This window comes from Arabidopsis thaliana, chromosome 3 (assembly GCF_000001735.4).
Source record: "Arabidopsis thaliana chromosome 3, partial sequence".
Taxonomy (NCBI): domain Eukaryota; kingdom Viridiplantae; phylum Streptophyta; class Magnoliopsida; order Brassicales; family Brassicaceae; genus Arabidopsis; species Arabidopsis thaliana.
The window spans coordinates 19,000,336-19,024,647 of NC_003074.8; the positions used below are offsets into that span (position 1 = coordinate 19,000,336).

The 24,312-nt window shown below is 37.4% G+C and overlaps 9 protein-coding genes, 1 long non-coding RNA gene and 1 other non-coding gene across 16 annotated transcripts; 5 read left to right on the forward strand and 6 right to left on the reverse strand.

Moving 5' to 3' along the window:
• Positions 1–341: 341 nt before the first annotated feature.
• Positions 342–6,472, forward strand: AT3G51150 (ATP binding microtubule motor family protein; the record flags this gene model as incomplete). 5 transcript variants are annotated; one of them, NM_001203120.2, is made up of 15 exons in its annotated part: positions 342–726; positions 1,101–1,226; positions 1,643–1,875; positions 1,956–2,045; positions 2,124–2,224; positions 2,326–2,439; positions 2,514–2,595; positions 2,680–2,747; positions 2,838–2,903; positions 2,987–3,111; positions 3,361–3,697; positions 3,917–4,051; positions 4,139–5,326; positions 5,433–5,758; positions 5,847–6,472. In NM_001203120.2, the coding sequence occupies 13 exons, from the start codon at positions 1,671–1,673 to the stop codon at positions 6,172–6,174; spliced, it is 3,165 nt and encodes a 1,054-aa protein (NP_001190049.1). In that variant the 3' UTR covers positions 6,175–6,472. The 5 variants fall into 5 exon arrangements, with proteins under 5 accessions (NP_001190049.1, NP_001326055.1, NP_190684.3 ...); NM_001339492.1 differs by having other exon boundaries at positions 457–726; positions 1,654–1,875; positions 5,847–6,434; NM_114975.3 differs by having other exon boundaries at positions 521–726; positions 5,439–5,758; positions 5,847–6,434.
• Positions 6,473–6,657: 185 nt separating this feature from the next.
• On the reverse strand, positions 6,658–8,389 carry MUR1 (NAD(P)-binding Rossmann-fold superfamily protein). Its single transcript, NM_114976.4, has one exon. It carries the CDS (start codon positions 8,016–8,018, stop codon positions 6,897–6,899), a length of 1,122 nt encoding a protein of 373 aa, NP_190685.2. The 5' UTR covers positions 8,019–8,389; the 3' UTR covers positions 6,658–6,896.
• Positions 8,390–9,711: 1,322 nt separating this feature from the next.
• On the forward strand, positions 9,712–10,051 carry AT3G00870. 2 transcript variants are annotated; one of them, NR_143877.1, is made up of 2 exons: positions 9,712–9,909; positions 10,011–10,051. It is a non-coding gene; the product is annotated as an uncharacterized misc_RNA (transcript). The 2 variants fall into 2 exon arrangements; NR_143878.1 differs by lacking the exon at positions 10,011–10,051 and having other exon boundaries at positions 9,712–9,982.
• A 418-nt stretch (positions 10,052–10,469) lies between these two features.
• Positions 10,470–11,673, forward strand: AT3G51171 (F-box and associated interaction domains-containing protein). Its single transcript, NM_001035760.2, has one exon. It carries the CDS (start codon positions 10,521–10,523, stop codon positions 11,289–11,291), a length of 771 nt encoding a protein of 256 aa, NP_001030837.1. The 5' UTR covers positions 10,470–10,520; the 3' UTR covers positions 11,292–11,673.
• Positions 11,674–12,306: 633 nt separating this feature from the next.
• On the reverse strand, positions 12,307–12,780 carry AT3G08185. The gene is made up of 2 exons (NR_141404.1): positions 12,571–12,780; positions 12,307–12,525 (listed from the first exon to the last, which is right to left on the reverse strand). It is a non-coding gene; the product is annotated as an other RNA (long non-coding RNA).
• Positions 12,781–13,053: 273 nt separating this feature from the next.
• Positions 13,054–16,012, forward strand: AT3G51180 (Zinc finger C-x8-C-x5-C-x3-H type family protein). The gene is made up of 4 exons (NM_114977.3): positions 13,054–13,450; positions 14,032–14,214; positions 14,308–14,432; positions 14,516–16,012. The coding sequence occupies exons 1-4, from the start codon at positions 13,385–13,387 to the stop codon at positions 15,705–15,707; spliced, it is 1,566 nt and encodes a 521-aa protein (NP_566947.1). The 5' UTR covers positions 13,054–13,384; the 3' UTR covers positions 15,708–16,012.
• Positions 16,013–16,183: 171 nt separating this feature from the next.
• AT3G51190 (Ribosomal protein L2 family) lies at positions 16,184–17,212 on the reverse strand (the record flags this gene model as incomplete). The annotated part of the gene is made up of 2 exons (NM_114978.3): positions 16,184–16,610; positions 16,770–17,212. 2 exons carry the CDS (start codon positions 17,210–17,212, stop codon positions 16,271–16,273), a joined length of 783 nt encoding a protein of 260 aa, NP_190687.2. The 3' UTR covers positions 16,184–16,270.
• A 1,190-nt stretch (positions 17,213–18,402) lies between these two features.
• AT3G51200 (SAUR-like auxin-responsive protein family) lies at positions 18,403–18,838 on the reverse strand (the record flags this gene model as incomplete). The annotated part of the gene is made up of 1 exon (NM_114979.2): positions 18,403–18,838. One exon carries the CDS (start codon positions 18,836–18,838, stop codon positions 18,518–18,520), a length of 321 nt encoding a protein of 106 aa, NP_190688.1. The 3' UTR covers positions 18,403–18,517.
• Positions 18,839–20,550: 1,712 nt separating this feature from the next.
• On the forward strand, positions 20,551–20,866 carry AT3G51210 (P-loop containing nucleoside triphosphate hydrolases superfamily protein; the record flags this gene model as incomplete). The annotated part of the gene is made up of 2 exons (NM_114980.1): positions 20,551–20,553; positions 20,666–20,866. The coding sequence occupies 2 exons, from the start codon at positions 20,551–20,553 to the stop codon at positions 20,864–20,866; spliced, it is 204 nt and encodes a 67-aa protein (NP_190689.1).
• Positions 20,867–21,369: 503 nt separating this feature from the next.
• On the reverse strand, positions 21,370–22,312 carry AT3G51220 (WEB family protein (DUF827)). Its single transcript, NM_114981.3, has 2 exons — positions 22,164–22,312; positions 21,370–22,054 (listed from the first exon to the last, which is right to left on the reverse strand). The coding sequence occupies exons 1-2, from the start codon at positions 22,275–22,277 to the stop codon at positions 21,608–21,610; spliced, it is 561 nt and encodes a 186-aa protein (NP_190690.1). The 5' UTR covers positions 22,278–22,312; the 3' UTR covers positions 21,370–21,607.
• Positions 22,313–22,728: 416 nt separating this feature from the next.
• On the reverse strand, positions 22,729–24,017 carry AT3G51230 (chalcone-flavanone isomerase family protein). Its single transcript, NM_114982.3, has 2 exons — positions 23,851–24,017; positions 22,729–23,705 (listed from the first exon to the last, which is right to left on the reverse strand). The coding sequence occupies exons 1-2, from the start codon at positions 23,948–23,950 to the stop codon at positions 23,230–23,232; spliced, it is 576 nt and encodes a 191-aa protein (NP_190691.2). The 5' UTR covers positions 23,951–24,017; the 3' UTR covers positions 22,729–23,229.
• Between the last annotated feature and the right edge of the window lie 295 nt (positions 24,018–24,312).

Genomic DNA, 24,312 nt, shown 5'->3' on the forward strand with positions numbered 1-24,312 from the left:
TCGAAATAATGTGTGTTCATCATAGGTGACCGTTTAATGATGTGATTAATCAACTTTAGACTGATTTTGGATTAAAACATTATTATTAGATAATGTGCATAATTATTTTTTGGAATAAGAAAGATATGGCCTAGACAAAGTCATTATTCTTTTTTGAAAAAAATATGTGGATAATAAAATTGAGACACATTTATGGCATATATTATTAATGAGGAGAAATCTTTGAAATTTTGCAATTTGGTTATTAAAAAAATTGGCTTCATTTGGTAACCTTTTAATTAAGCTGAAACCAAATGTAGATAAATTACAGAAGCTGATCCATTTTTTTTTATTTTTTTTTTAATATTCTTGGACAATTGTCTGATTTACGAGCAACAAGAGAGAGTCTCTCTACACAAAAAAAAAATCATTAGCTGCTCTAAATGATGCTTTCTTTAGCGCGCTAATATAATTAGCTAATTCCTTAATTGTACCAATGAAGACGAAGAAAACAAAAAGCCATTAACGATTTAACAGCTCCACAATTCCGACTTTTTTTGAAAACACCTGAATTATTTTTTATCGCTGTAGCGAAAGCGAAATAGGTCGCCTGAGAAATCTCTGGTTTCTCCGAATCGCCTCCTTAGCATCGTTCCTCCGTCGGAACACCGTCGCTTCTGCCATTGTTCTCCATCTCGCATTTGGTCTCGTTTCTCAGATTTCCATACCTCATTCGCTGATTCGCAGGTGAGAACAAATTCGTTGATTGTTCTTGATCCCTTTACCGGATTTTATGATTTTGTGGCATTGGTTCGTCTTAATGCTTTGCGGTTCCGGTTTCTAGTAGAACTACGCACGATGGTTGGATTTTGGTAGTTTTGGTTTTGAATTTTGTGAGATTCGTTGATTTGAAGTTCTAGTGTGAGTCTGTGAGCCGGTGAAAGGAATTTCTGAGCTCCTCGCCGAAACTTAGGTTCATGTTCCGGCGAGGCATGTCACACTATTGAAAGGATTTGAAATTTGTTTGGGTGTAATTGCGTCGTGTTCGTTATTATATTAGTACTTTCTTGGATCTTACGGCTAAGTTTGTGTTGGATTTTTTGTTCTTTGTTGTTTACCAGAGACATGTGTAAGTAGTCACAAACTTTGTTTCCTCACTGTGCACATGGAGTTACCAAAGATTCTTGGCTCCACATTGAACATTCTGCAGAAACGGCTGTGATTATTATAATATCAAATCTGTTAAGGTAACTGATTTCTTTTGTTTAAGTGTTTTCTTGTGGTTTTAGGCAATAAAATATGAGCGTAGGCTTGAAACTTATGCAACATGCAAGGAAGACTTTTTGACAGACTGTTTAGGAGGGGGACCATTGCGAAAACACACAAAATCCTCTCCATAATATTATATGAAACTTGGGTTTCTTTATGTCTCAAACAATGATGAGAAAAACCATGTTACTGATTTCGTTGTCATTTTCTGCTGAGATATTTTGGATATAAAACACGTGGATAGAGACAATGTTCTTCTGCCAAAGACATGAATATAGACAAGTTGATAAGTAGTCTGATGATCTTTAGTGATTGATTTGTCCTCATAATTCCTGTTCGCTCTCTCTATATGTATGACATTGCTTTGTTCTTGACCTGGTTTCTTTTGGGGTAGGATGCGGGAAGGGAGGTGACGGGTGAAGATGGGTATAGGAGAGGATCAGATGCAAGGATCGAGTGGTAGGGAAGAGAAGATTTTTGTTTCTGTTCGTCTGAGGCCATTAAATGTGAGAGAAAGGGCAAGGAATGATGTGGCAGATTGGGAGTGTATCAATGATGAAACGGTCATATACAGGAGTCATCTCTCTATATCAGAGCGTTCCATGTACCCCACTGCATACACATTTGGTAAGACTTGCTCACTTTTGAAACTTCTTGATCAAAGTTAATCCTTAAATTTATCTTGCTGAGCTTTCCTATGCCTCTAGACAGAGTGTTTGGCCCTGAGTGTTCTACCAGGGAGGTGTATGATCAAGGGGCGAAGGAAGTGGCTCTCTCTGTTGTCAGTGGGGTTCATGGTAAGGCATGTCTCCTACTGCTTTTTAGTTTTTTATCCTCTGTGGCTCATGTTTGATACAAATTTCAACTGTTTTCAGCTAGTGTCTTTGCATATGGGCAAACAAGCAGTGGAAAGACATACACTATGATTGGTATTACGGATTATGCCTTGGCTGATATATATGATTACATTGAGAAGGTAAAGTTAACAATATCAGAGTCTTCATAGTAATCTTACCGCATTATTTCCAATTCATTCAGTAACTGTCGCCTTTTAAAAAAATTATTTGTTTTTTGCAGCACAATGAAAGAGAATTCATTCTGAAGTTCTCAGCCATGGAGATCTATAATGAGTCTGTAAGAGACCTCTTGAGTACAGACATTAGTCCACTCAGAGTTCTAGATGATCCTGAGGTAAAAGTTGGGACTGGCATCTTATGGAATTGGTATGCATAATCTCACTTTACTGGTCATTTACTTTGGGACAGAAAGGAACAGTTGTCGAGAAACTCACGGAGGAAACTCTGCGGGACTGGAATCATTTTAAGGAGCTTTTATCAATCTGTATAGGTACTTATTTTCCTAACATGTACTCAATTAATACTTTTAGTGTTTTGGTCACAAGTTTCACTAAGTATCATCCCATCATTGCAGCTCAACGGCAAATTGGAGAGACAGCTTTAAATGAAGTTAGTTCCCGCTCTCATCAGATTCTGAGATTGGTAAGGCATTCTGCTGATTTAGTTTAATGATACGACACTGCAGTCTTCAGGCTGCGTTTTCTACTTATTTCTGACTGATATGTTTAACAGACAGTTGAAAGCACAGCACGTGAATATTTGGCGAAGGATAAATTTAGTACACTCACAGCGACAGTGGTATATACTTTTAAATCTTCCATTATGTACTATCCTAAAACAAAACATGAAATATATTCATAGATTAACTAATTATCCTGCAGAATTTCATTGATCTTGCTGGAAGTGAACGTGCATCTCAATCATTATCAGCTGGCACAAGGTTGAAAGAAGGTGGTCATATAAACCGAAGTTTACTAACACTAGGAACTGTCATTCGAAAGCTAAGGTTAGCCTGTGACCTATAGCGTCAATGAAATTCTGTGATCTGTGCCACCTTAGGCTGCTCTTTATTCTTTCCCTATATTCAAAGATGGTTAAGCAGCTAATCATTGTCTTTGAGAGTTGAGTTCCAAGCTGAAACATAGGACTTTCGCCCAGTAACGCCAGTTTACCAAGTTATTAGCAGATTGCTGTTATTAACATCTAATGTTTGCTTCTTTTTACATTACTGAATTATGTGGCTAGCTTAATGCAGTAAAGGAAAAAATGGGCACATTCCATTCAGAGATTCAAAGCTGACACGCATACTTCAGACTTCCTTGGGAGGAAACGCCAGAACTTCCATAATCTGCACACTGAGTCCTGCAAGAGTACACGTTGAGCAATCAAGAAACACATTGTTATTCGCAAGCTGTGCAAAGGAGGTGACAACAAATGCACAAGTCAACGTCGTCATGTCTGATAAAGCTCTGGTTAGACATTTACAGAGAGAATTGGCTAAACTGGAGAGCGAGTTGAGCAGCCCTCGTCAAGCTCTTGTTGTGTCTGACACAACTGCATTACTGAAGGAGAAAGACCTCCAAATCGAAAAGGTAATGCGATTATTTACTTCATTCAACATATTAAGTTATGTAAAAACCAGTTGCAGTATGAGAGCTCACTTACCCAATATTTTTTTTGTGACAACCAACTTTTGTATTACCGGTAGTTCATTCATACCAGTAAATATTTTTCATGATCTGTCTTAATATGTAAATCTTTTTCATGATTCATTCACTCTAGAGACTTTACGTTCATTTCATTATTTACAGCTAAATAAAGAGGTATTCCAACTAGCACAAGAATTAGAGAGGGCTTATTCTCGGATTGAGGATCTTCAACAGATTATTGGAGAAGCACCACAACAAGAGATATTATCAACAGACTCAGAACAGACAAACACAAATGTACGTTAATATCATTTTTTTTTAGTTTCACCGGATGATAAGCCTTTCAACTGCCCGATTTATAATCCTGTTTTTGTATTCCTCCAGGTGGTTCTGGGACGTCAGTACCCCAAGTTACGGGTGCGTAGTTCATGGGAGTCTCTAAATATAACACCAGAGAGTCCCCTATCAGCGCAAGCGTCCATTATGATTTCCCCACAATCAACCGAGCATGGTTCTGACGAGAATGTTTTCCAGCTTTCAGACTTGAGGTTGAATTCGGGTGCAAGTAGTCCAGCTCAACACCTTGCGTTTGTAACTCCTGGTAAATTCACTAAAGTTCGACTTAATATTCGTGGGGTAGAAAGTAAAAACCAACTGCACATTCACAAGGGGGAATCTGTAGATCAGTCTCGTGTTCAGGGGGAACGATTGCATGAAATGGACGAACCAAGTGAGGTGGATTCTGAAGATACCTGCACGGAACTTCAATGCATAGAAACAGAGAGTCCTGGTATCATCATGTATCCAGAGCCAAATATACTTCCAGACCGGTGTAAGGCTGTGAGTGCACTACCATTATGTGAACCAGAGTCAAAGAACTCAAGACCACCAACAGAAACTGCAGAAGAAAAAGAAGAAAAAGAAGAAACAGAAGAAAAAGAGGAAGAAGAAGAAGAAAGAGTTAAGGAAGTCAGTAGTGTCTCTATCCAAACAAAGGAGAAAAGTGGACCGATCAAAGTCTCTCCACGCTGTGTTTTGTCACTTACTGACGAATCATTTCCGGATGAGTCTTCTAACCTCAAAAGAGACCCAACACATCAAGATTTTGTCACTCCGTCTCCTGAAAAGCTTTATGCTTGGCATCTTGAGAGTAATGGGCAAACGGCGGGAGGCACGGGGTTTACTAGAAGCCGAAGCTGCGGAGCAAGCTTTGTATCAAGCTCTTCCTTTTCTCTGTCTGAGAGAGATGCTAACACACCACCATGCTGGTATCAGAATGAAAGAGCTGAGAGCAACCTGAAACCGTCCAACAGCAAGAGGCCACCATTGCCAAAGCATATTAGCCGGATGAGCATGCCAGCAACTTGGTTCGAGAAAGACTTCAACCACACCCAAAGAATGCCAGCTGGTTTAGATGGTGTTAATATGATAAAGTCATCACCGAATGGATCACAGGTTTCTACCTCTAAATCTCATGTGTATGCACGCCAGACAAGTGGTAGAGCTTTAATCAGCCAAGACGAAGGTGAAGAGACTGTTCCTCAGAGGGACAAGCGAATCATTCACCTATCGGTTAGTTTTCCTAACTTGGTCAAGCAGAGCTTGCTTTTCGTTTACCTATACTTGGTACGACCTTTAGATATCGTCATTATTTTGAGAACCACCTCTATCATGGCAGATGGAGGAGATAGAGCAAAAATTCTTGGCTCTAAGATCGTCAAAGAGTTTCAAGGACGCTGCGGTTGACCCAATACAAGACTATTTAACCATGCCATTGAACTGGCCGTTGGAGTTCAAAAGACTCGAGATGGAGATAATAGAGCTATGGCATGCTTGCAACGTTTCCTTGTCACACAGAAGTTACTTCTTCCTTCTCTTCAGAGGAGATCAGAAAGATTGCTTGTACATGGAGGTCGAACTCCGTAGGCTCAAGTACATCAGAGAAACCTTTACCCACAATAACAAAGCTATTGAAAATGGACGCACTCTTACATCAATGTCCAGGTATATATATTCACCCAAAAACACCTTAAATTTCTTTGACGGTGAATGTATTCGGTTATTTAACTGTTTGGGCCATGAAACAAAACAGCCTGAGGGCGTTGAACAGGGAGAGGTACAAGCTGAGTCAGCTGATGCAGAAGAAACTGACGAAAGAGGAGAGAGAGAACGTGTTCTTGAGATGGGGTATTGGGCTGAATACAAAGCACAGACGGCTCCAACTGGCACATCGTCTCTGGTCAGAGAGCAAAGATATGGATCATGTCCGAGAGAGCGCCTCAGTTGTGGGAAAGCTCATGGGGTTCGTGGACATGGATTTGGCATCCAAGGAAATGTTTGGCCTCAACTTCTCACTTAGACCCCGTGCCAAGAAATCTAGCCTTTGGAAACGCAGCGTTTTGTCGCTCTCTATTTTGTAATTATAAAGGACAAAAATCCAAGCGATTCATTCCTGAGCACTAAATTAAAAGTGGTGTGGCTTCTGTGAGAAGTACATTCACAAATCTAAATTTGATTTGGGTCTGAGACTGAGATTGAGCAGTCTCAAATGTAAAATTTTAAAATGGCAAATCGCAAAAATCATAGATGATATGTTTGTGCGTTTAACTGTTTAGAGTCAGGTGATACTCTAAAGTCGTTAGCATAACCCGACATCTCAATAAGAAAAGCTCTTGTGTTTCTCTTCCGGTGAGTTTGAAATCTTTTCATGCAGTTTACTTGTGTGTCACATTTTTATTGACCTAAGAATGCTTCACATGCAAATCGCTCTCTCTCAAATGCCTCAACCTTGAACCTGCTCTTTGCCTTAAAATCCCAGTGATATCTGAATCTGAACCATGTTTATGTTTGTGTACATTAGCCAAATTCAGGGTGAATTGAAGTCATTTTGAAAGATTCATGAATTGAAGAACTGTAGTATATGATTCTTTTTGCTCCTTCATTCAAAATTCACTGCGCTTTCATCCTCAACTCATTGGAGGGAAACAATTTAGATAACTTAAAAAGCAACAAAGAAACTAAAACATAAAAAGACAACAAACAACCACCAAAGCAACAAAAAGAGAAAGAAAAAAAAACGAAATTTAAAACTCTATAAAAGCAGATAAATGTAAGAAACTCCATCTTTGTATAATTGATCAAATCAAGGTTGCTGCTTAGCATCCATGTATCCAGCATCAACAAGCACTTTCTCCCTCTTAGCAAGCTCAAGATCTTCATCAACCATCATCTTCACAAGCTTCTCAAACCCTACTTGTGGTTTCCACCCCAACACTTCCTTTGCCTTGCTTGCATCTCCTTGAAGGTTATCTACTTCAGCAGGCCTAAAGTACCTCTGGTCAATCTCAACATAATCTTTCCAATTGAGTCCCAAATACCCAAATGACACATCAAGAAACTCTTCCACTGTGTGTCCTTCCTCTGTTGCCACAACGTAATCATCTGGCTTCTCTTGCTGCAACATCAACCACATTGCTTCCACATAATCTCCTGCAAATCCCCAATCTCTTGACGCTTGCAAATTCCCAAGGAATAGCTTCGTCTGCAAACCAACCTTGATCCTTCCCAATGCTCTTGTGATCTTCCTCGTCACGAAATTCTCACCACGGCGAGGTGACTCGTGATTGAACAAGATTCCGTTACAAGCGAAGAGACCGTACGCCTCTCTGTAATTCACTGTGTACCAATGAGCAGCGCATTTGGAAGCTGCGTAAGGAGATCTGGGGTGAAACGGCGTCGTCTCCGATTGTGGAGGAGGAGTTGATCCAAACATCTCCGAAGATCCGGCTTGGTAATACTTGACGGTACGGCCACTGTCGATGGTGTGAGATCTGACGGCTTCAAGGAGACGGAGAGCACCGGTTGCGACTACATCGGCTGTGTAATCAGGGATCTCGAAGGAGACAGCGACGTGAGATTGAGCAGCTAGGTTATAAACTTCGTCAGGTTTGATCACATCGATCCAACGACGGAGAGAGGAAGCGTCGGTGAGATCGGCGTAGTGGAGTTTCATCAGAGCTTTGTTGACATTGTGTGGATCGATGTAGATATGGTTGATTCGCTGGGTGTTGAAATTCGATGATCGACGGATCAGACCATGAACTTCGTAGCCTTTTCCGAGAAGGAACTCCGTCAGGTATGATCCGTCCTGGCCGGTGATTCCGGTGATCAGAGCTATCTTCCTCGGTTCAACGACGGTGGAATCAGCTTTGGGAGCGGTGATGGATTCGGAATCGGATCTGGATCCGTTGTTCTCTGACGCCATTGTTGGGTTTTCGGATCTGGGATTTCAGAGACAAATGCTAACGTCAGCTCTGTGTTGAAAATCCGTGTTGAATTGGGCTGTTAGAGTTTTAGCTGATTTAAATAGGGTCAGAGAGGTTGAAGACGGAGGGGTATTTTAGTCAATTTCAGGATAAGGGTAGTTTGGTAATCTTTGTTGGTCTTTAAGTTTTTTTTAATTGACTATTGATTGGATATTTTCCTTGTTTATGTATAACACGTTAATGATTTACTTATTTTGTGGTCAAACTCATCAATGGTGTACTATAGAATTTTCTTGGATCATTTGCAAACTTTCCACAAAAACAAACATATTAAGATTTTCAAATCATTTTATGAACTGTCCAAACAAAAATAGTGAAAAGTATTTGAAAGTTTATAAGACAATAATTGCAAAAACAATTAGAGTGAAAAGTAGTCAAACAAAGCATTTAATATACATTTAGTGTAGTCAAAAATTAATTAAAAAGTTACAAATTTGATACATTAAAAATATTAGTAATTTTTTGTAGAAGCAATTACTATTTTGTACTCAACTGAAAAAATTGAGAGAATTGGATTGAAAAAAAAGACAGAAATGAAACTCACCATTTACTAAAAAAATGAAGCAAATGATAAGAGTATAACTTGGCTCAATGCCGAAACATACTAACATATATATTTAGTCTCTTGAGTTGTGTTCGAGTGGTGGACAATATGTAATCTCCACGATTTGTTTTAGGAATCTTATGCTTCAAATCACCTTTGTTGTTTTCCTTTTACAAATCTTCAATCATTTTCATTTATTTTTCTTCTTTCTGTCACAAATAATTGATTGGTTTGTCAAGATATGCTTTTATATATTATTTATCTTTGCCTGTTATTCTTTCGACAACCAAGCAAAGTGATCATTTGACCACAACAAAAAAGCGTTGAGACTTGAGACAAGTGAAAATTATAAACCATGCGTTGGACCATCTTATGCATCCGGAACTTAGGTATACCAACTTAGTCTTACCAAGAATTATATTCGATCAGACACTAATTAAAGAAGTTAATTATTTCATATGTTCGACAAGCATCAAAATGTGGCCCGTATTACTATCCATCGAACGAATATTCTAGCATTAGTGGATTTCTCCAAGCTAAACTACAATCTCAATCTAGAGGATGCAACACGGAAACCAAAACTGAATTGCTCAACAACCATGATTTTCAACGTTAATTATGGTGTTTGGTCACTTGACTCACTTTGGCTACAACTTGTGTTGAGGTTGATAAACCTTTGTTGTCATCTCTTATAATATTGGACTAATGAACTTGAAGACAGAAAGAAAACTTTAGACCACCGTGATAAAGAGGAAAAAACATTCCTAGGGTTTTTTTATCTATACAAAAAACCCGATCAAGTGGCTGATCTTTTTACTAAAGCATTGGGTAGTTCCAGTTTTAGAGTATCTTTTCTCCAAGTTGGGTGTTTTAAATTTACACACACCAACTTGAGGGGAGTGTTATCGAGATAGATGTGAATATGTCGAGCTAGATAGATATGAATTTTGTTTAGATGTGTTTAGTATCTCTAAAGATAAGGTTTAGAGAATATTGATGTACACACATAGGTATATACATGTATATAAGGGAAACGTATCCCAAGTAAATAACACAACTCAATTAAACCAAAGTCTCTTCTTAAGTTTACAAAACTTGACGAATTGTGGTGTAAAGGCAAAGAAGATTATAAAGGTCGTTCGAAGAGATGGGAATGTGATAGTTCTTCAACTTGTTCAAGTACTAGGAAGAGTCTATTCGGGCAATGGTGCAATAGGCAATTGAGAAAACAATTGAGGGTGTGAAACAAAGGGTTGCAATTTGGTTATACATGCTCAAGCCTCACGGTGAGCGCAATTTGTTTTTGGCAATTATCTTATTTGTTGGCTATTCTCTGAAGGAAAGAACATTAAAAAATTGGGCTTACAAAGGTTTGAATTCAACTTAGATTGCAAAGACTTAGTGATGGGCCTTATGGATGAGATTACTTGGGCGTCCTTGAGAATTGTGGCCCACGAAGTTCAAGAGATACTGATAGGATACATTCGACGTATTCCCCATTTCGTTTTACATTTTAAGATGATGATGTGTGAAACTAGTTAAGAAGGGTTCTTCTTAGTCCTAAAAGAGTTATTAAAGTTTTTTTAAAACTCTATAAAGTTTCGGGCTTCTTAATAATAAACACAGAAATGATAATGGCACTTAAAAAAAAAAATCATAATTCTCTTAAGATTTTCTGACCAATTGTCCAATAATCATTGTCCAATAATGGTATTATTTGCTTATTTTTTTACTACATAATCTAAAGTTAATCAATATCCTTTAATCCAATAATAATGACAACAAAACTGTGTCACTTTTCTAGTGGGGTATAAAATATATAATAATATGGCTCTTCTCCTAAAGTACTGCAAAGAGAAGAAGATCTCGTTGACGCCCCAAAAAATAACCAGAGGTAATGGTTCCGCTTCCATGGGAGCTAGAGGAAGATATACTGTCTCGACTTGCAGCCCAATCTCTTGTTCGATTCAGATCCGTTTGCAAACGATGGAATTATCTTTTCGATGAAAAGAGTTTCATCAAAAACCACTTCGCTCGTGCTTGTCCTCAGTTCATCTTCATGACCGATTCCAATATTTATTCGATAGAGATCATCGGTCTCGACGGCGTTGATCCAACGATTAAGTTACGTGTGCTAGACTCCTCTGGTATCCCTTACCGTGACTGGAAATTTGCTTACATAACCATCACTGCTTGCGATGGGTTCTTGTTTTGTAACTCTTGGGCTAGTCCTAAGGGGACAGCTTTTTGGAATCCGTGGTTGAAACAGGTTAAATGGATCGAGTACGAGGATAAAGGTTTCAATGTCTGTGGCTTAGGATACGATAATACTAGAGACGGAAAGGTTTACAAAATCTTGGGGTATTTAATGTGTCGCCCTGAAGATGGGAGCTCTTACGTATACCACCAGAGAGTTGCGATCTACGACTGTGCCTCTCACGCGTTCAAGTTTATTGAAATATCGAACAAGGACTGGTTCCTAACCGATGTTACACGATTCAGTGTGTCTTTGAACGGAAATCTCTATTGGCTTTCTCCTATTCCCAACACTGATGACTTTCTCATCCAATGTTTTGATTTCTCTAGGGAGATATGCAAACCCTTTTGTCTTCTTCCTTGTCGGAAGTTTGATGCTTTCGATTTACTTGTAAGTTTTCAGGGGAGATAGGTTATCCTTGTTAAAGCAATGTTATAAGACAAGGAAGGTTGAGATTTGGGTTACGAAGAATAAGATTGATACTAGTAACAACAATGGATCAGACGAAGTTGTGTGGATTCACTTGTTGACGTTGCTACCAAATAACTTGCCAAACTTATTTATCGAGTGTTATGGCATTAGTTACTTCATCTATGACAAGACCACCTTCATCATTTATTGTGCTGACGAGAACACTTATGCGGCTTGCATCTATATTGTCAGGGGAGATTTGCTCAAGAAGTTTGTAATTGACACCATGGTTTTCTGTTGTTATAGCTGTGTTTATGCTCCCAATTTTATCCCCCTTCCTTTAATGTAAAAGTTCTGAATATAATAATAAGATGCTTTATTTATTAAAGCTCTCAAATCAACATTTATTTTATTTCACTAGTAGTTTAAACCAATTGACAAAACCGGTTCAGTCAATGTTACAACTTACAATCCAAAACAACAAACCAAACCGGATAAACACCCAAAATGCCCAAAAAAATAACAGAACATGTGACTAAAGCTTTGACAAACGGATGAAATCTAGGCTCTACGACCACTACAATGATATAATATATGTACTGTGCACTGAAATAATACCCAGCAAAATAGTGATCAGTTCCAAAGTCTAAAAGAAATCAGTATGACTCATTACAGTTTTACCAATCCAACATTTGTCGCCATCATAATCAAAATCACACGATCGTAGTCGTAGAAGCCTTTGCGTTGATCGTTACTTAGAGTGATTACCATTATCGTCACATCGTCATGATATCTCCGTCTCCTACCAACCGGAATATTCGTCAACTCTTCCAATGCGAAGCCTAAATCAAAGTGCCAATTTTCGTCTCCTAACTTTCTTGAACCTTTCAAAAAGAAAAATGTCAATTTTATCTTTTCGTCTTCTAATTTTCTAGTCGGACTAGTTGTTGTTTTTCCAATTTAATGTCGGCTTTCAACTCAGGCGTAGCCGGTGTTTTGGTCGGATTAAAATATTCCAAACTTAGTTTTGTCTAAGTGCTGGATTTTTGTGTTTTCTCTTTCTACATGACTTAAAATTAAATCTTGTTTAGATTATGTATGATTTACTGTCGGCTTGGCTCTTCTAAAGGACTAATATCCTTGTAACTTACTACCGACTGGTATGAAGACTGGTATGAAGTGGACCTTTTAAGGTTTTGAGGTGGAGCTTTTTTTGAAGAATTTTTGAATTGAGATCTAAAGATTCGTTGGAGTCATGGCCAGAATTATAAGAACGTACAGCAAAATTTGGCAGGCCGGCGGCGGTAAACCTATAGAAGGAGCTAGCGATGATGGATCTAAAGTCCAGCGACAAAGCTGAACCATATCGTTAGATATGGCTGATAAAGATCGTGTCAATACTCATCCTTCTCACGTGTGGATACTTTTTCACAAGTGGCATTTTTAACTCTTATTTTTTTTAAAAAGTTGGATTTAGAGTAAGTGGGCTTAATTTCAATTTTAAGTTGTAAATGTAGGACTTTGTTTTATCTGTAATGCCAATTTGGTTTTCCATTTTAATAAAAAATAAATAGCCAAAAATAAGGAAAAAATCTTATTTAATTTTTTAAAATAAGTAGGAATCCAATTGAGTTAATAAATAAATATAAATTAGGAATCCAATTATAATTTGGAGTTAGCTGAGACCTGAGAATTACACGAAATTAAATAAATAAATAACTGCTTCCGTTATATATAAATACAGTCTCTAAAGGAACGTCCTAACAAAATCCACCGTGTACTAAAAAGAAAAAGAAAATAGAAGAGACAGTTGTTAGGGTTTTCTCATCAATCAATCAATCATCATCATCACCCAAATCCTTCCGCCGACGTCTCTTTCTTGTTTCCGTTTTCTCTCTCCGATCTCTGACTCATCCATCGTATTGACCAATTCCCTAATCAAAATCCTTCGAATCTCAATTTGCTTCGTTAAGAAATCTGTAGATCTAGCAGAAAAAATTCATATTTGATCTGAATCTGATAAAAAAACGATCACCGGTTGAATCAAAAAGAATCGAATTTTGTTTTCACTGGTTTGTTTCTTTGAGATTTATATGAATAATATGAAGAGATCGAAGAAACCCAGAGTTTCATGGCCACCAGGTCCTAAGCTTTGTCAGGTATAATTAATCCTTATATGTTCCATGTTTTCTTATCCACTTTCTAATCCCAAATTGATTGATCCATCTCACCAAATCTAAACTCTCGATTATAACAATTAACCTAATTTCTGGATCCTAAAATTTCGATTTTGAAGTTTTCCTTTAAACCCAACGAATTGATTGATACGATCTTGAATCGCTGAATTATTTAATTTCAATATCCAATCGAAAAATGGTGAAGAAACCAAGTCTTGTTTGTTGTTACTTTGACGGCTCTTTTGGTATGTAGAAGGCTTTGATTTTTCTATCTTTGAAGATAACGTTTTAGCTCATATAGTTTACATGAAATTGATTTGAATCAACAAAGATATATTCAAGGTTTTGGATTTGGAAATTTGAATCAACATACAGTTAGATTTAGATTGAAACAAGATATGATCAAGTTTTGAAGTTTGAATGCATCAATCCAATACTCTGCAACTACAAATTTACAATCTTTTTACAGATAGACTTGGGAAGCCTTATTGGTTTAGTTACATAGTTTTGATACACGAAAAAGTCAGCTTTGGTTAGCTTCTAACTATGCGGATTTTGAACAGGTTAAGGTTTTTCGAACAGAGGACAGTCCTGCCAATGTAGCCTCTCAGCCTCAACGTCATAGCTACCCATCTAGGAAACCTCGAGGGCCAGATCTTCCACCTGGTTTTGAAGGAAATCACTATGCAGTTAAGCCTAATGTTTCAAACATTCCTCGCATCAAATGGAAACGACCTCCTCCCAAGGTATATTTTTTATACTGTAAAGAATTGGTGAATCCCTTTTGAATCTTTTTTTATCATATCTGATATTAATATTATGTGTCTTGGACAATGCAGTTCTCTGTCAATGATACTTGGCTGGTTGGATGTGGTGGCGGGAGCTCAGAATGGCAAAATGAAAACTTGAGGATTTCAAAAGTGCTGGAAGCTATCTATCCTCATCGCTCTGCCATCCCTTCTCGGTATTTTACCTTCTTCTCTTAGGTTATTCAACATTGTGTTGGTGTGTTAGTTAGCCTGCTGATTGCATTCTGTTTTCATGTAGACCCTCTGTTTCACCGGCTGTGGAAGCTGAATGCTTTGATGACAGCAAAACTCCTGCCATTCGTCTCACTCCTATTGAAGACGAGAGTGAATCTTCTTCAGAGGAGTCATCCAACAGTAAGGTTGAATCAGGTGTTACCGCAAACAAGCAGGGTCAGTTGGAGACCAAACCTCTATGTTCAACCCAAGAACAGGTTTCTGGTCTTACTGGTCTTGCACCAGACTTGAGTCTGGCTGCTTCTGCAGCTCTGACTGCACTGATGAAAACCAAGGAACAAGGGAGTTTGGTCGATACTGAGCTACTTATCAAGTTCCTCAGCGACCCAAAATTAATCAAGAATCTTATCACTGACACATCAGGTAAATCCTCTGAAACTAAGAATCAGCCCATTGTCACTAACATCAACTCTGCTACTAGACCTGTTCCGCAGCCTGTCAGTGCTGTCACCGCCTCACCCATGGCTAGAAAGCCGCAGCCAGTGATAATACCTCAAGAACACAGTGTTGCAGTTTCTCGGTCTTTTACTAACCCTGAGAGGCGAGTATCACCTCCCAAGCCTGTAAATGGAAGCATATCCCCACCTAAGCCTATAACTGGAAAACCATCTAGTATACCAATGCCCGTTCATTTCCATGTCGGTATAGCTAAAGAACAACCTCAGCCTGCTCGGTTCCCATCGAGTTCTCTGCCAATGAACCTTAACTTCCACCGACCTCCAAATGTTTTCTCAGAACCAAAGGTAATAGTAAATCCTCAACCCCAACACCAACCCTATTCCGCATTCCGTACATCTGAAATGAACTATGTTCAATCATCAATTGGACTTGGAAGGGGTCCTCAAACCGGTTTCAATTCTTATCCAATGAACTTTAGCCGGGCAGATGCAATTGGTAGCGCTAAACCAGTAGTACAACCTATGAAGGGTCTAGACTATTTCAAAAACCTTATAAGGGAACATGGCACAGATAATCATGAAACTAACCAATACCATTCACAAACTGGAATATTCAACGGACGCATTGATAATAATAATAAGATTCATCAACAATGTATCTACTTTGGCACTGCGAATGGATGTAATATGGGAGACAGTTGCACCTATGTTCATGACCGGTATAGGCCCAACTTTGAGGCCGCGGCTCCGAGGGCTAAGAGAATGAAGTTTGGAAGGTATGAGAGAAATGGTTTTTGAACATAAAAAAAAAAATAGAGTTCACTTTTATAGTCTTGTCTATCACTGGTTAAGGAACAAAACCTGAGGTGATACAACTTTCAATTTTGATCAATTTGTGCGCACCAATTTTAATTCATTTAACAAAGTTATTTGTTTAGAGCACCAGTTTAATGACACCAGTTTAAGAGGTCGAGAAAGCCGGACAATATTAATTTAAATCATGATTTCAAAACTAATCTGCGTAATTAATTTGTAGTAAACTATGTCCGGTCTTTTAAAACAAACGATTAACGGAGTTGAGTTTTGTAATCGCTTAAAAAAACTGTTGTAATATATAGCTAGAGTCTGGAGATGTACTGCAAAGTATAGGTAATATGTAGTAAAAAAATACCATCAAGATGACCGCAAAAGATCTCATAAATTAAAGAATTCAAAATTCTACCTTTAAAGGGCAGATTCGAAACGAAGCTCATTAGCTTTCAACACAAAAAGAGGTTATAACTAAAGTAAAAGGCTACAATGGGGTGTTAACAGAAATAAGAAATTAAAATCAAGAAAGCAGAGAAGAGTGTGTCTCAAGTCTAGTAGTCTGCCTTGGCTGCTAATGTGGCAGCTGCACCTCTACGACGACCAGTTCTCCTTGCAGCAATTTGACCAACCTTAGCACCAGCAGATTTATCACGCCTGACCGTACTGGCGTGACCAATGTGCTGGTGGTTTCCTCCTCCGTGGGGATGTTCCACTGGGTTCATCGCAACACCACGTACAACAGGCCAACAGTTCCTCTTCGCTTTGTACTTGTGGTATGCATTTCCAGCCTTGAGAAGTGGCTTCTCTGTTCTTCCTCCACCTGCAACTTGCCCAATCATGGCTCTGCACGCACTTGGCAAAATCTTCTTCGATCCAGAAGGAAGCTTAACCCTTTTTATGGTACAACAAACAGATCAATCTTGTAAATTGCTATTCAAGTCAAGTAAGACAATGATGTTCCAGTAATATACTTAGGTTTACGCATAAGATAACAACAGCACGCAACATGAAGATATAATTATATACTAATAATTGGTTTCCCGAAATTACCTAGTGGTGTTGCTTTCAGGATTGTGAGCAATTACGATGGCGTAATCACCAGAAGCCCTAGCGAGAGCACCACGGTCACCGACATGGAGCTCAACGTTACAGATAACAGCTCCCTCAGGGATTGATCCAAGGGGAAGAACGTTACCGACCATAAGATTAGCCTTCTTACCACAGTAGAGGTATTGTCCGGTGTACATACCTTCGGCGGCTACGAACAGTTCCTTCTGCTTCATGTAGCGGAAAGGATGACGGAACGCGACACGAGCGAGAGGAGCACCACGGCCTGGGTCGTGGATGATTTCGGTCACCAATCCTTTGAGGTAACCGTTTCGCTCTCCGTAATCGAGGCTCCGGAACTTAGCTGGACCCTTGCGGTGGTGGGTGTGGGACTTGAAAACGGAACCAGCCGCACCTTTACGCTGTGCCCTAATCACACGACCCATTTCTTTACCGCCACGTAATATTCATCTTCTTCTTGGTTGCATCCCTTATTTATAAGCACAAAAACCCTAAAATGTTTTGTCAAAGAACAGAAACCCTACCTAATTCATAGTCGTCGGCTTATGGGGCCTTCATGTAACCTTCTTTGTAAATAGACTGCAGGCCCAGTTATGTTAGAAATACTGGCCCAGTTATGTTAACCCAATGTTATGTAAAAGTTTTACTTTTTATTATTGTGTCAAAAATTCAGATTATTCTATACTTATATTTGCATTTTAATTACGGGTATGTATAACAACTAAAATAAAAAGAGACAGATTCTTTAATAGAAACGTAAATTGTATGCTGTCAAAATCTCATATATCTTAGAAAGTGGACCTCTTTATACGTTACGTTACAAATTATATATTTTGCTGACAAGTGACAGCCGATGCAAAATTGTTGAACTACATTGTTATTCCAATTCTATACAACCAATTTAAGAAATCAAAAAATATATTTCGATTGTATGTACAGTTTAGAGGGCTATACTTTTGCTTTGTGTTTATCACCGGTATAGAAGTACCGGACTATCAAAGCCATTATAATAAATGATCAACTTGCATGCTGCTGCCTGCAATATAAGCATGAATAATGCGTTCATTATTTTTTATGTTTAAAAAGAATGAGTTAGCTGTTTAATCATATGACAAAAACCAAAAACAAAAGAGTCCAGACAGAATAAAATCTTTGATAGAAAACAAATAGTCATGTAGTTGGACTTATGTGGCGGCGGAGGAAGTCCATTTTCATGCTTATCCGTCACACCTGCGCATTTACCTGCTTTGTGTTTACTACACTGTAAGATGATCAGAATTTGATCTCATCTCCTACTAGTTTGTATCGTGATTATGTTTTTCTCAGCATATATAAAAACAAGTTCAAAACTAAAAGTATAGTATTTAAACTTTGACATTCAGATATTGAAGGCGCCATGATTATACGACTCCTAATATTATCATTTCATGTATCATAAGTACTGGTTAACGATAATTAAGATGTTAAATATTGATATTTTGATATTGAAGGCGCCATGATTATACGACTCATTAACATTATCATAATTATATGCTAATTAATATGCTGTATCGATGATTTTAGATATTAGATCATCAGTTAGTGTATATTATATGTAGAGATAGACAGACACACATGCATGTGAAGAAACGTGGAACACAATTGAAGAAAGGCCATGAAAAACAAAAGTTGTACATATATTCCTCTTATCATCATGTGAGGAAGCCTCAAAAATATAACTACGATCCTAGCTAGTAAGATGTGATTGAGTCTAAGAGAGTGAGAAAGGTGTTTTGGTCACAAGGAATGGTGAGGCCGCTCTCTTGCCTAAACCCAAACTCTTCCTCCGATTTTTGCAGCATCATCTTGAAGGTTGGATGGTTGAGGGATGTGATTGGGATGACGTGGCGGTCTCTGAAGTGGCCCACGTAGACAGCGAAATAGCCCTTCTTGGGCACGTCTTCTTCGTTGCTCTTCTTCACGAAGCTTGAACATCTCTTCATCAGCATCTGCTTTAGTGACGATGCTCCTCGTCTTTCTCTTTGAGTCTTACTTGCTTCCTTTATCTCCATTATGTATATTTATGTACTCTTATATACAGGTGAATGGGTATGGTGTCAATATGTTTTTGTTTATTTTGACTCCGATGGAGAGATATATATACAGATCGAGCAAGTGATGACTGAATAATCATGTCTTTGGAATTAGGAATATTATTTATTTTGTTAAAAATAATGATGGATTAAATTGGTCTGACACTAAACAATATCAGATCTATTTATCTATTTTGAATCTAATTAATTAAGCTTGATGTCATCATATTCATTTTTTGTATCATATATACTAGTTGCTTGACATGGCAACCACGTCAAACCGAGACAACAATCCCTCATAAATCTGTCTGAAAAAGTCCTTTTCCGAGGGTTTTACCAACAGACATCGCCTGAGAAAATACGATGTTTTCTTATAGTATTATACTAGTTAACAGAATTTTAATTTATTTGGAAATTTGTTAGAATTTGAGATGTTTCCTTGTAGTTTTAGTGTTATACAAATATTTTGGTTATATATTAATTACTTTATTTCAAATTAATAGGACATATATTAGTGAAGCCATTTGGTTTAGTGGCTAGTAAATTATTAAGTGGTTTTACATCATATATTAATTATGTTCGATTAATTCTAGAAAATGTGAAAGAATAGTAATAATGGAGACACTGTTATCAGAAATTTATAGCATAGTGCATGTAAAGTCGTTTCTCGTGATTTCGTATGTTAAAAATAATTTTGTTATATGTAAACGTGGTCTACCTAGCTAGAACTATCTATCGTAAATTTCTGTTAGTCGTGGAATCGTTCGTAAAAAACATTGTCATGGTCGTAAGATTTTTAAAAGAAAAAGAAAACACATACGAGGTCATAATTTCACTACGTGTTAATCCGAGGTGACATGCATACAGCTTTATATAATAAAACTGGTGCGTAGCTTAAAATGGTTTCAATAATAAATTATTACATGAGTGGGCCTGGCCAACCAAGGAAGTAAGAACAAACGACGGCGCGACCGGTCACCAGTCAGACTATAAGAAACCGGGCTGTCAAAATCGTTGTGACTCAATTTTTGTTTCCAAAAGAAAAGAAAAAGGTCTAATCACGTGGATCAAACTTGTCGTCCCTTTGATCAAGTCAATGCTCTTTCTTCATATCTCACAATTGAATAGTCTCAAGACGTCTACGCCACATAACCATTTTTCTCGTTATCTCGACATCAAAATTTAATAAAACAACCGATTGATAGGATCATCAATTCATCATGTTAAAAGTGTCAAATGAGCTAATCCGTTTTATGTAATTATCTATTTTAGTGCGAAACAGTTTACGATCAATTTACAAATTTTCGGATTTACAGTATAGTTAAAATAGCTATAAATTATCTACAACTCATAAAACCTTCTATATATTTCTAAACTAGAAGAAGGCTCGCCCGTAAGGCGGAGTTTGTTTTTTAAATAAATTTTGTATTCATTATTTTAATTATTTAATTGTGTTATCGATAAATTTTAAGTATATAAAGTGATTGTTTTATTGTGTTTTGTTTTCAAATTTTTAACTTGATTAATGTATTACATGAGTTTGTTCTTTATATTAAATAATTTATATTTTATCCAAGATTATATAACTTTATAACAAACTACAGATATACATTTTAAAACTAACTATTAGAAAAATACAATGTCTTATTAAATAAAACTAACTAATAGAAAAATACATTATTTTACTAAATATGGTAAAGTAGCACTTTTTTAATTGGTTAGTAGGAGAGACCATTTTTATTTGTATATACTGTAAATCTTGTTTATTTCCATCTAAAATATTATCCTTTTTGTTGTTTATAATAGTTTTTTGCTCTCTGCGTAGCATTAAGTGGTAGAGAGGTGAATAAGACTAGAAGAACGGTCAATGGTGTCGATCACAAAGATTTCTTTCGCGATGGAAAAGTTGGTGACTGGAAGAATCATCTGAGTGTGACTCTTGAAACGGAGAACAAAATTGATATGACCATCAAGGAGAAATTTCAAGGGTCAGGAACTCAGGATTGAAATTTTGAGTTAAATATGTATGTTGGTTTGTGTGCTTTCTTTCATGCTTTGAAATAAATGTACCTTTCGTTGTGCCGTTGTTATGTTCCTATTATTAATGGTTCTAGTTTGAATCGAGTGAGTGTCATTGGGGGGTTTTGTTTCAAACGGTTACTTTGACTATAATATTTGTATCAAACTGTTCGGAATATTTGGATAGAAACATTTATTAGGATCCGTTCGGGTTTAATAACTAATCGATTCGGTTTCAGAATCGGACACTTTTTATTTGGTTCCGGTTCGGTTTCCAGGTTTTGCATTTTATGCGCAAACCTAGTAGGAGTAGTGGTCCACGCAAGAAGAGAAGAGGGAAGGTGTTCGAGTCATTTCACATATTAATTAATGGCTCTTACTCTTACTCTTAGTATCTATCTCTTTTTGTCATTCTTCTTCTAGTCGTCTCCTTAATAGTATTGGTTAAAATATTTGTTTTGATTATAAGTAAATTTGAACTAGTTAACATATAATCATCATGCAATATATATTGCTTGTATTTCACAAACTCTCGTTTTCTGTATATAATCAAAATTTAATAGTTTATCCAAACAAGACTTTGTGATAAGCACTTGTTTAGTAATTTGTAACAAGATCTAATTTGAATGAATCTCCGTATTAAGAACAATTAATTCAGGGATATTATTTCTTAACTTGTAAGGCACGCATGAGTACTGAACACGAGATGAGGATCTCTAAAGTGGTGGTTTAACTAGACCGGTTTCTTGCAAAGAGCCAAGCAGCCAATGGAACCAATGGCTTCATCTTCTTCGTCTGCTTCTTAACCATAACTTGGTTCTTCTCCTCTTTGCCCACAATGACCTTCGTTAACAATGGTGGGTTAGCAAACTTCACCGAACGCCTCTTCTCTAGACGATCACCATACACTTCATTTCGATCAAACCGGTTCATCTTGATCTCGGTTATGTTGTCCGGTTCGTTAACCGTGGATTCCTCTATAAACTTGAGGTCATCTTCGACTTGAGGGTGTTCTGGGAAATTTCTGAGTGAGTGATTAAGCTTTTCTTTAGTGGTTTCAAGCTCTTGTGTAAGGCTTTCGATAAGCTGAGACAAAACCTTGTTCTCTTCCTCAGCTTTCTTCAGATTCTCCTTTGCTTCAACCAGCTCATCTTGAATGCTTTTGCAACTGCTTCTCTAATCACACGGTCCAAAATCATTGCAAGAAAGTTAATATATAGTTCATATATACACATATGTTACGATTGATATATGCATTTGATATATATATATATATATAAACAACCTCTACGGACTTGCTGATGTAATTATCTCCGAGAAGAATTCTCTCGCCGAAAAGAGTAACAGCCTCTTTAACAGAACGGAAAGGAGCTCCGGTTTCGATCTCGGCCCGAACCATGATCAAGAGATGTTTGTTGCTTTAGTTATATGAGTTGGTCCATGTCATGACGAACCCTCAGCTTTTTATAAAGAAAGAACACATATGTTTCATGAAAGATTGCAACTGTTGGTTGTTGTCACTTAAACGGATGGTGACTAGATTACTGACTAAGATGAAACTAACCACGTTATGATGATTAAATCAATTTCAACATATACATTGCTTAGATTTTTTTGCTATTTTTTAAACAAACTTCATTTTCATATAAATAAAACATTTATAAATTGGTCTTACAAAACTAATAGTATAAATCATAATCAAGAAGATCTAGTTCCATAGTTGATACATTACTATGTGATGGTTCCACCATATTATATAATCATTTATTTTAAAATGTAACACATTGCCGACGGAAAATTCCACTAAATGACAAAAATGATGAGAAGTTGTTAAGTTTTTCGTGGTGCTTGTTTTTTAGTATTGCAAAATTAGAATTTAGGAACAAGATATAGTTGAAAATGTCTTGGCGTTTACTTCACACTAAAGAACAAGTTTGGGTAAATATAGAACAAGTAGAAAGGTTCGTTGGAACGTCCTTTTGTTTTCTCATGTGTTCTGTTAGTTTTACCACCAAATTTTATTAGACAACGACCTCTCTCCTATTTAAATGGGCCTTTTTAGGCCTGAAAAACACAGATCACTATCTCGTGACCAATATTACAAAGCAAAGCCCAATAAAGATTCTTATTCTTCTTGAGTAGCAAACCTAAAATGCTTTCCTCTCGGAGTTGGAATCCCTTTCAAATGCAACACTTCTTTAGCCTCTACGATCTCATCGTCTTCACTGTTGTAAAGAAATCTGTTATGTTTCCCTGCAAATTCAGCTTGATTCGTCTCTACATTCATCTTCTTCATTCCTTCACACAACCCATCAACCTCCTCTTCTTCTTCTTCTTCTTCTTCTTCTTCCTCATAAAGCTGACTTGTCGGTGAAGTCAAACAGTAAAGAACGAGTTATGCTCATACTCTTGTCTTCTTTCTCTTCAGATATCTGAGAGGTTCTCAAGTTTCCAGCAACAATCGGAGATGCGATCTTAATCTTGACATCATCATCTGAAAAGTTTGGAAATTGGGGAGTATTTGCTGGAGTTGGAGCGAGAAGTCTCATTGGAGAAGTGACCAGATGGATAAAAGGACGAGTCTTTATTGAATGGATAAGCTCTGTTCCTTCTTCAACCTTGTGTAAAAGGGTTTTGACTTGTCCTCTCAAAAGGGCTTCACCAGATCCAGGCGTGATCTTGATTCTGCTGCTTTTTCTCTTAACCATGAACCCTGAAGGAGGTGTCTGCATCGTTAGACCCACGATCGGTGAGTCGTTGGTTATGTCGATTAGTGCAGACCTGTCTTCTTCTTTTCTTTGGTCGATGCTCGAATCCTCTGTTTTGTCTGAGCCAAAAAGCAAAGAAAAGGATTAGGTTCAGAAAGATCGAGTCTATCTATGTTACTTATAAATAACTAATTACTCTGCAGATGCTTTAAGGCTAAAGAAACTACAAGAACCTAAAAAAGAAGATGGGAAAGACAAACATACTTGATGATGAAAAGGGAACTTTGAAGTCAGAATCAGAGTCGTTGATTGCAGAGATAGCCTGTGATCTAGTGACCCTTTTGGCTGATGATGGAGTCTCCATTTGAATTTCGAGTTCTTGTAAACAACAACGAAAACTGAACTGAAAGAGAATTTGGGAAAAAACAAAGTGTGAATGAAGCTCGTTTAGGTCGCAGTCTTATAACGTTTTATAACTAAACTAGCCGTTGTGGCTCCTCTCTTGCAAAGTGGAAGATGAGCCGTTGCCGTTACCGTTCCGTTAGTAAACCCACGAATTATTTTTCTTCCAAAACTAGCCGTTGGATCCGTTCTCTCATGGAAAAAGTAGACGTCTTTGTTCTGTATGGGCCTTTGACTAACTAAATGGCCCAGCCCGTTCATAACATTAATCATTTAAAAAATCACATTGATGGTATAACACTAATTTTTTTTTTCACAGGTGTA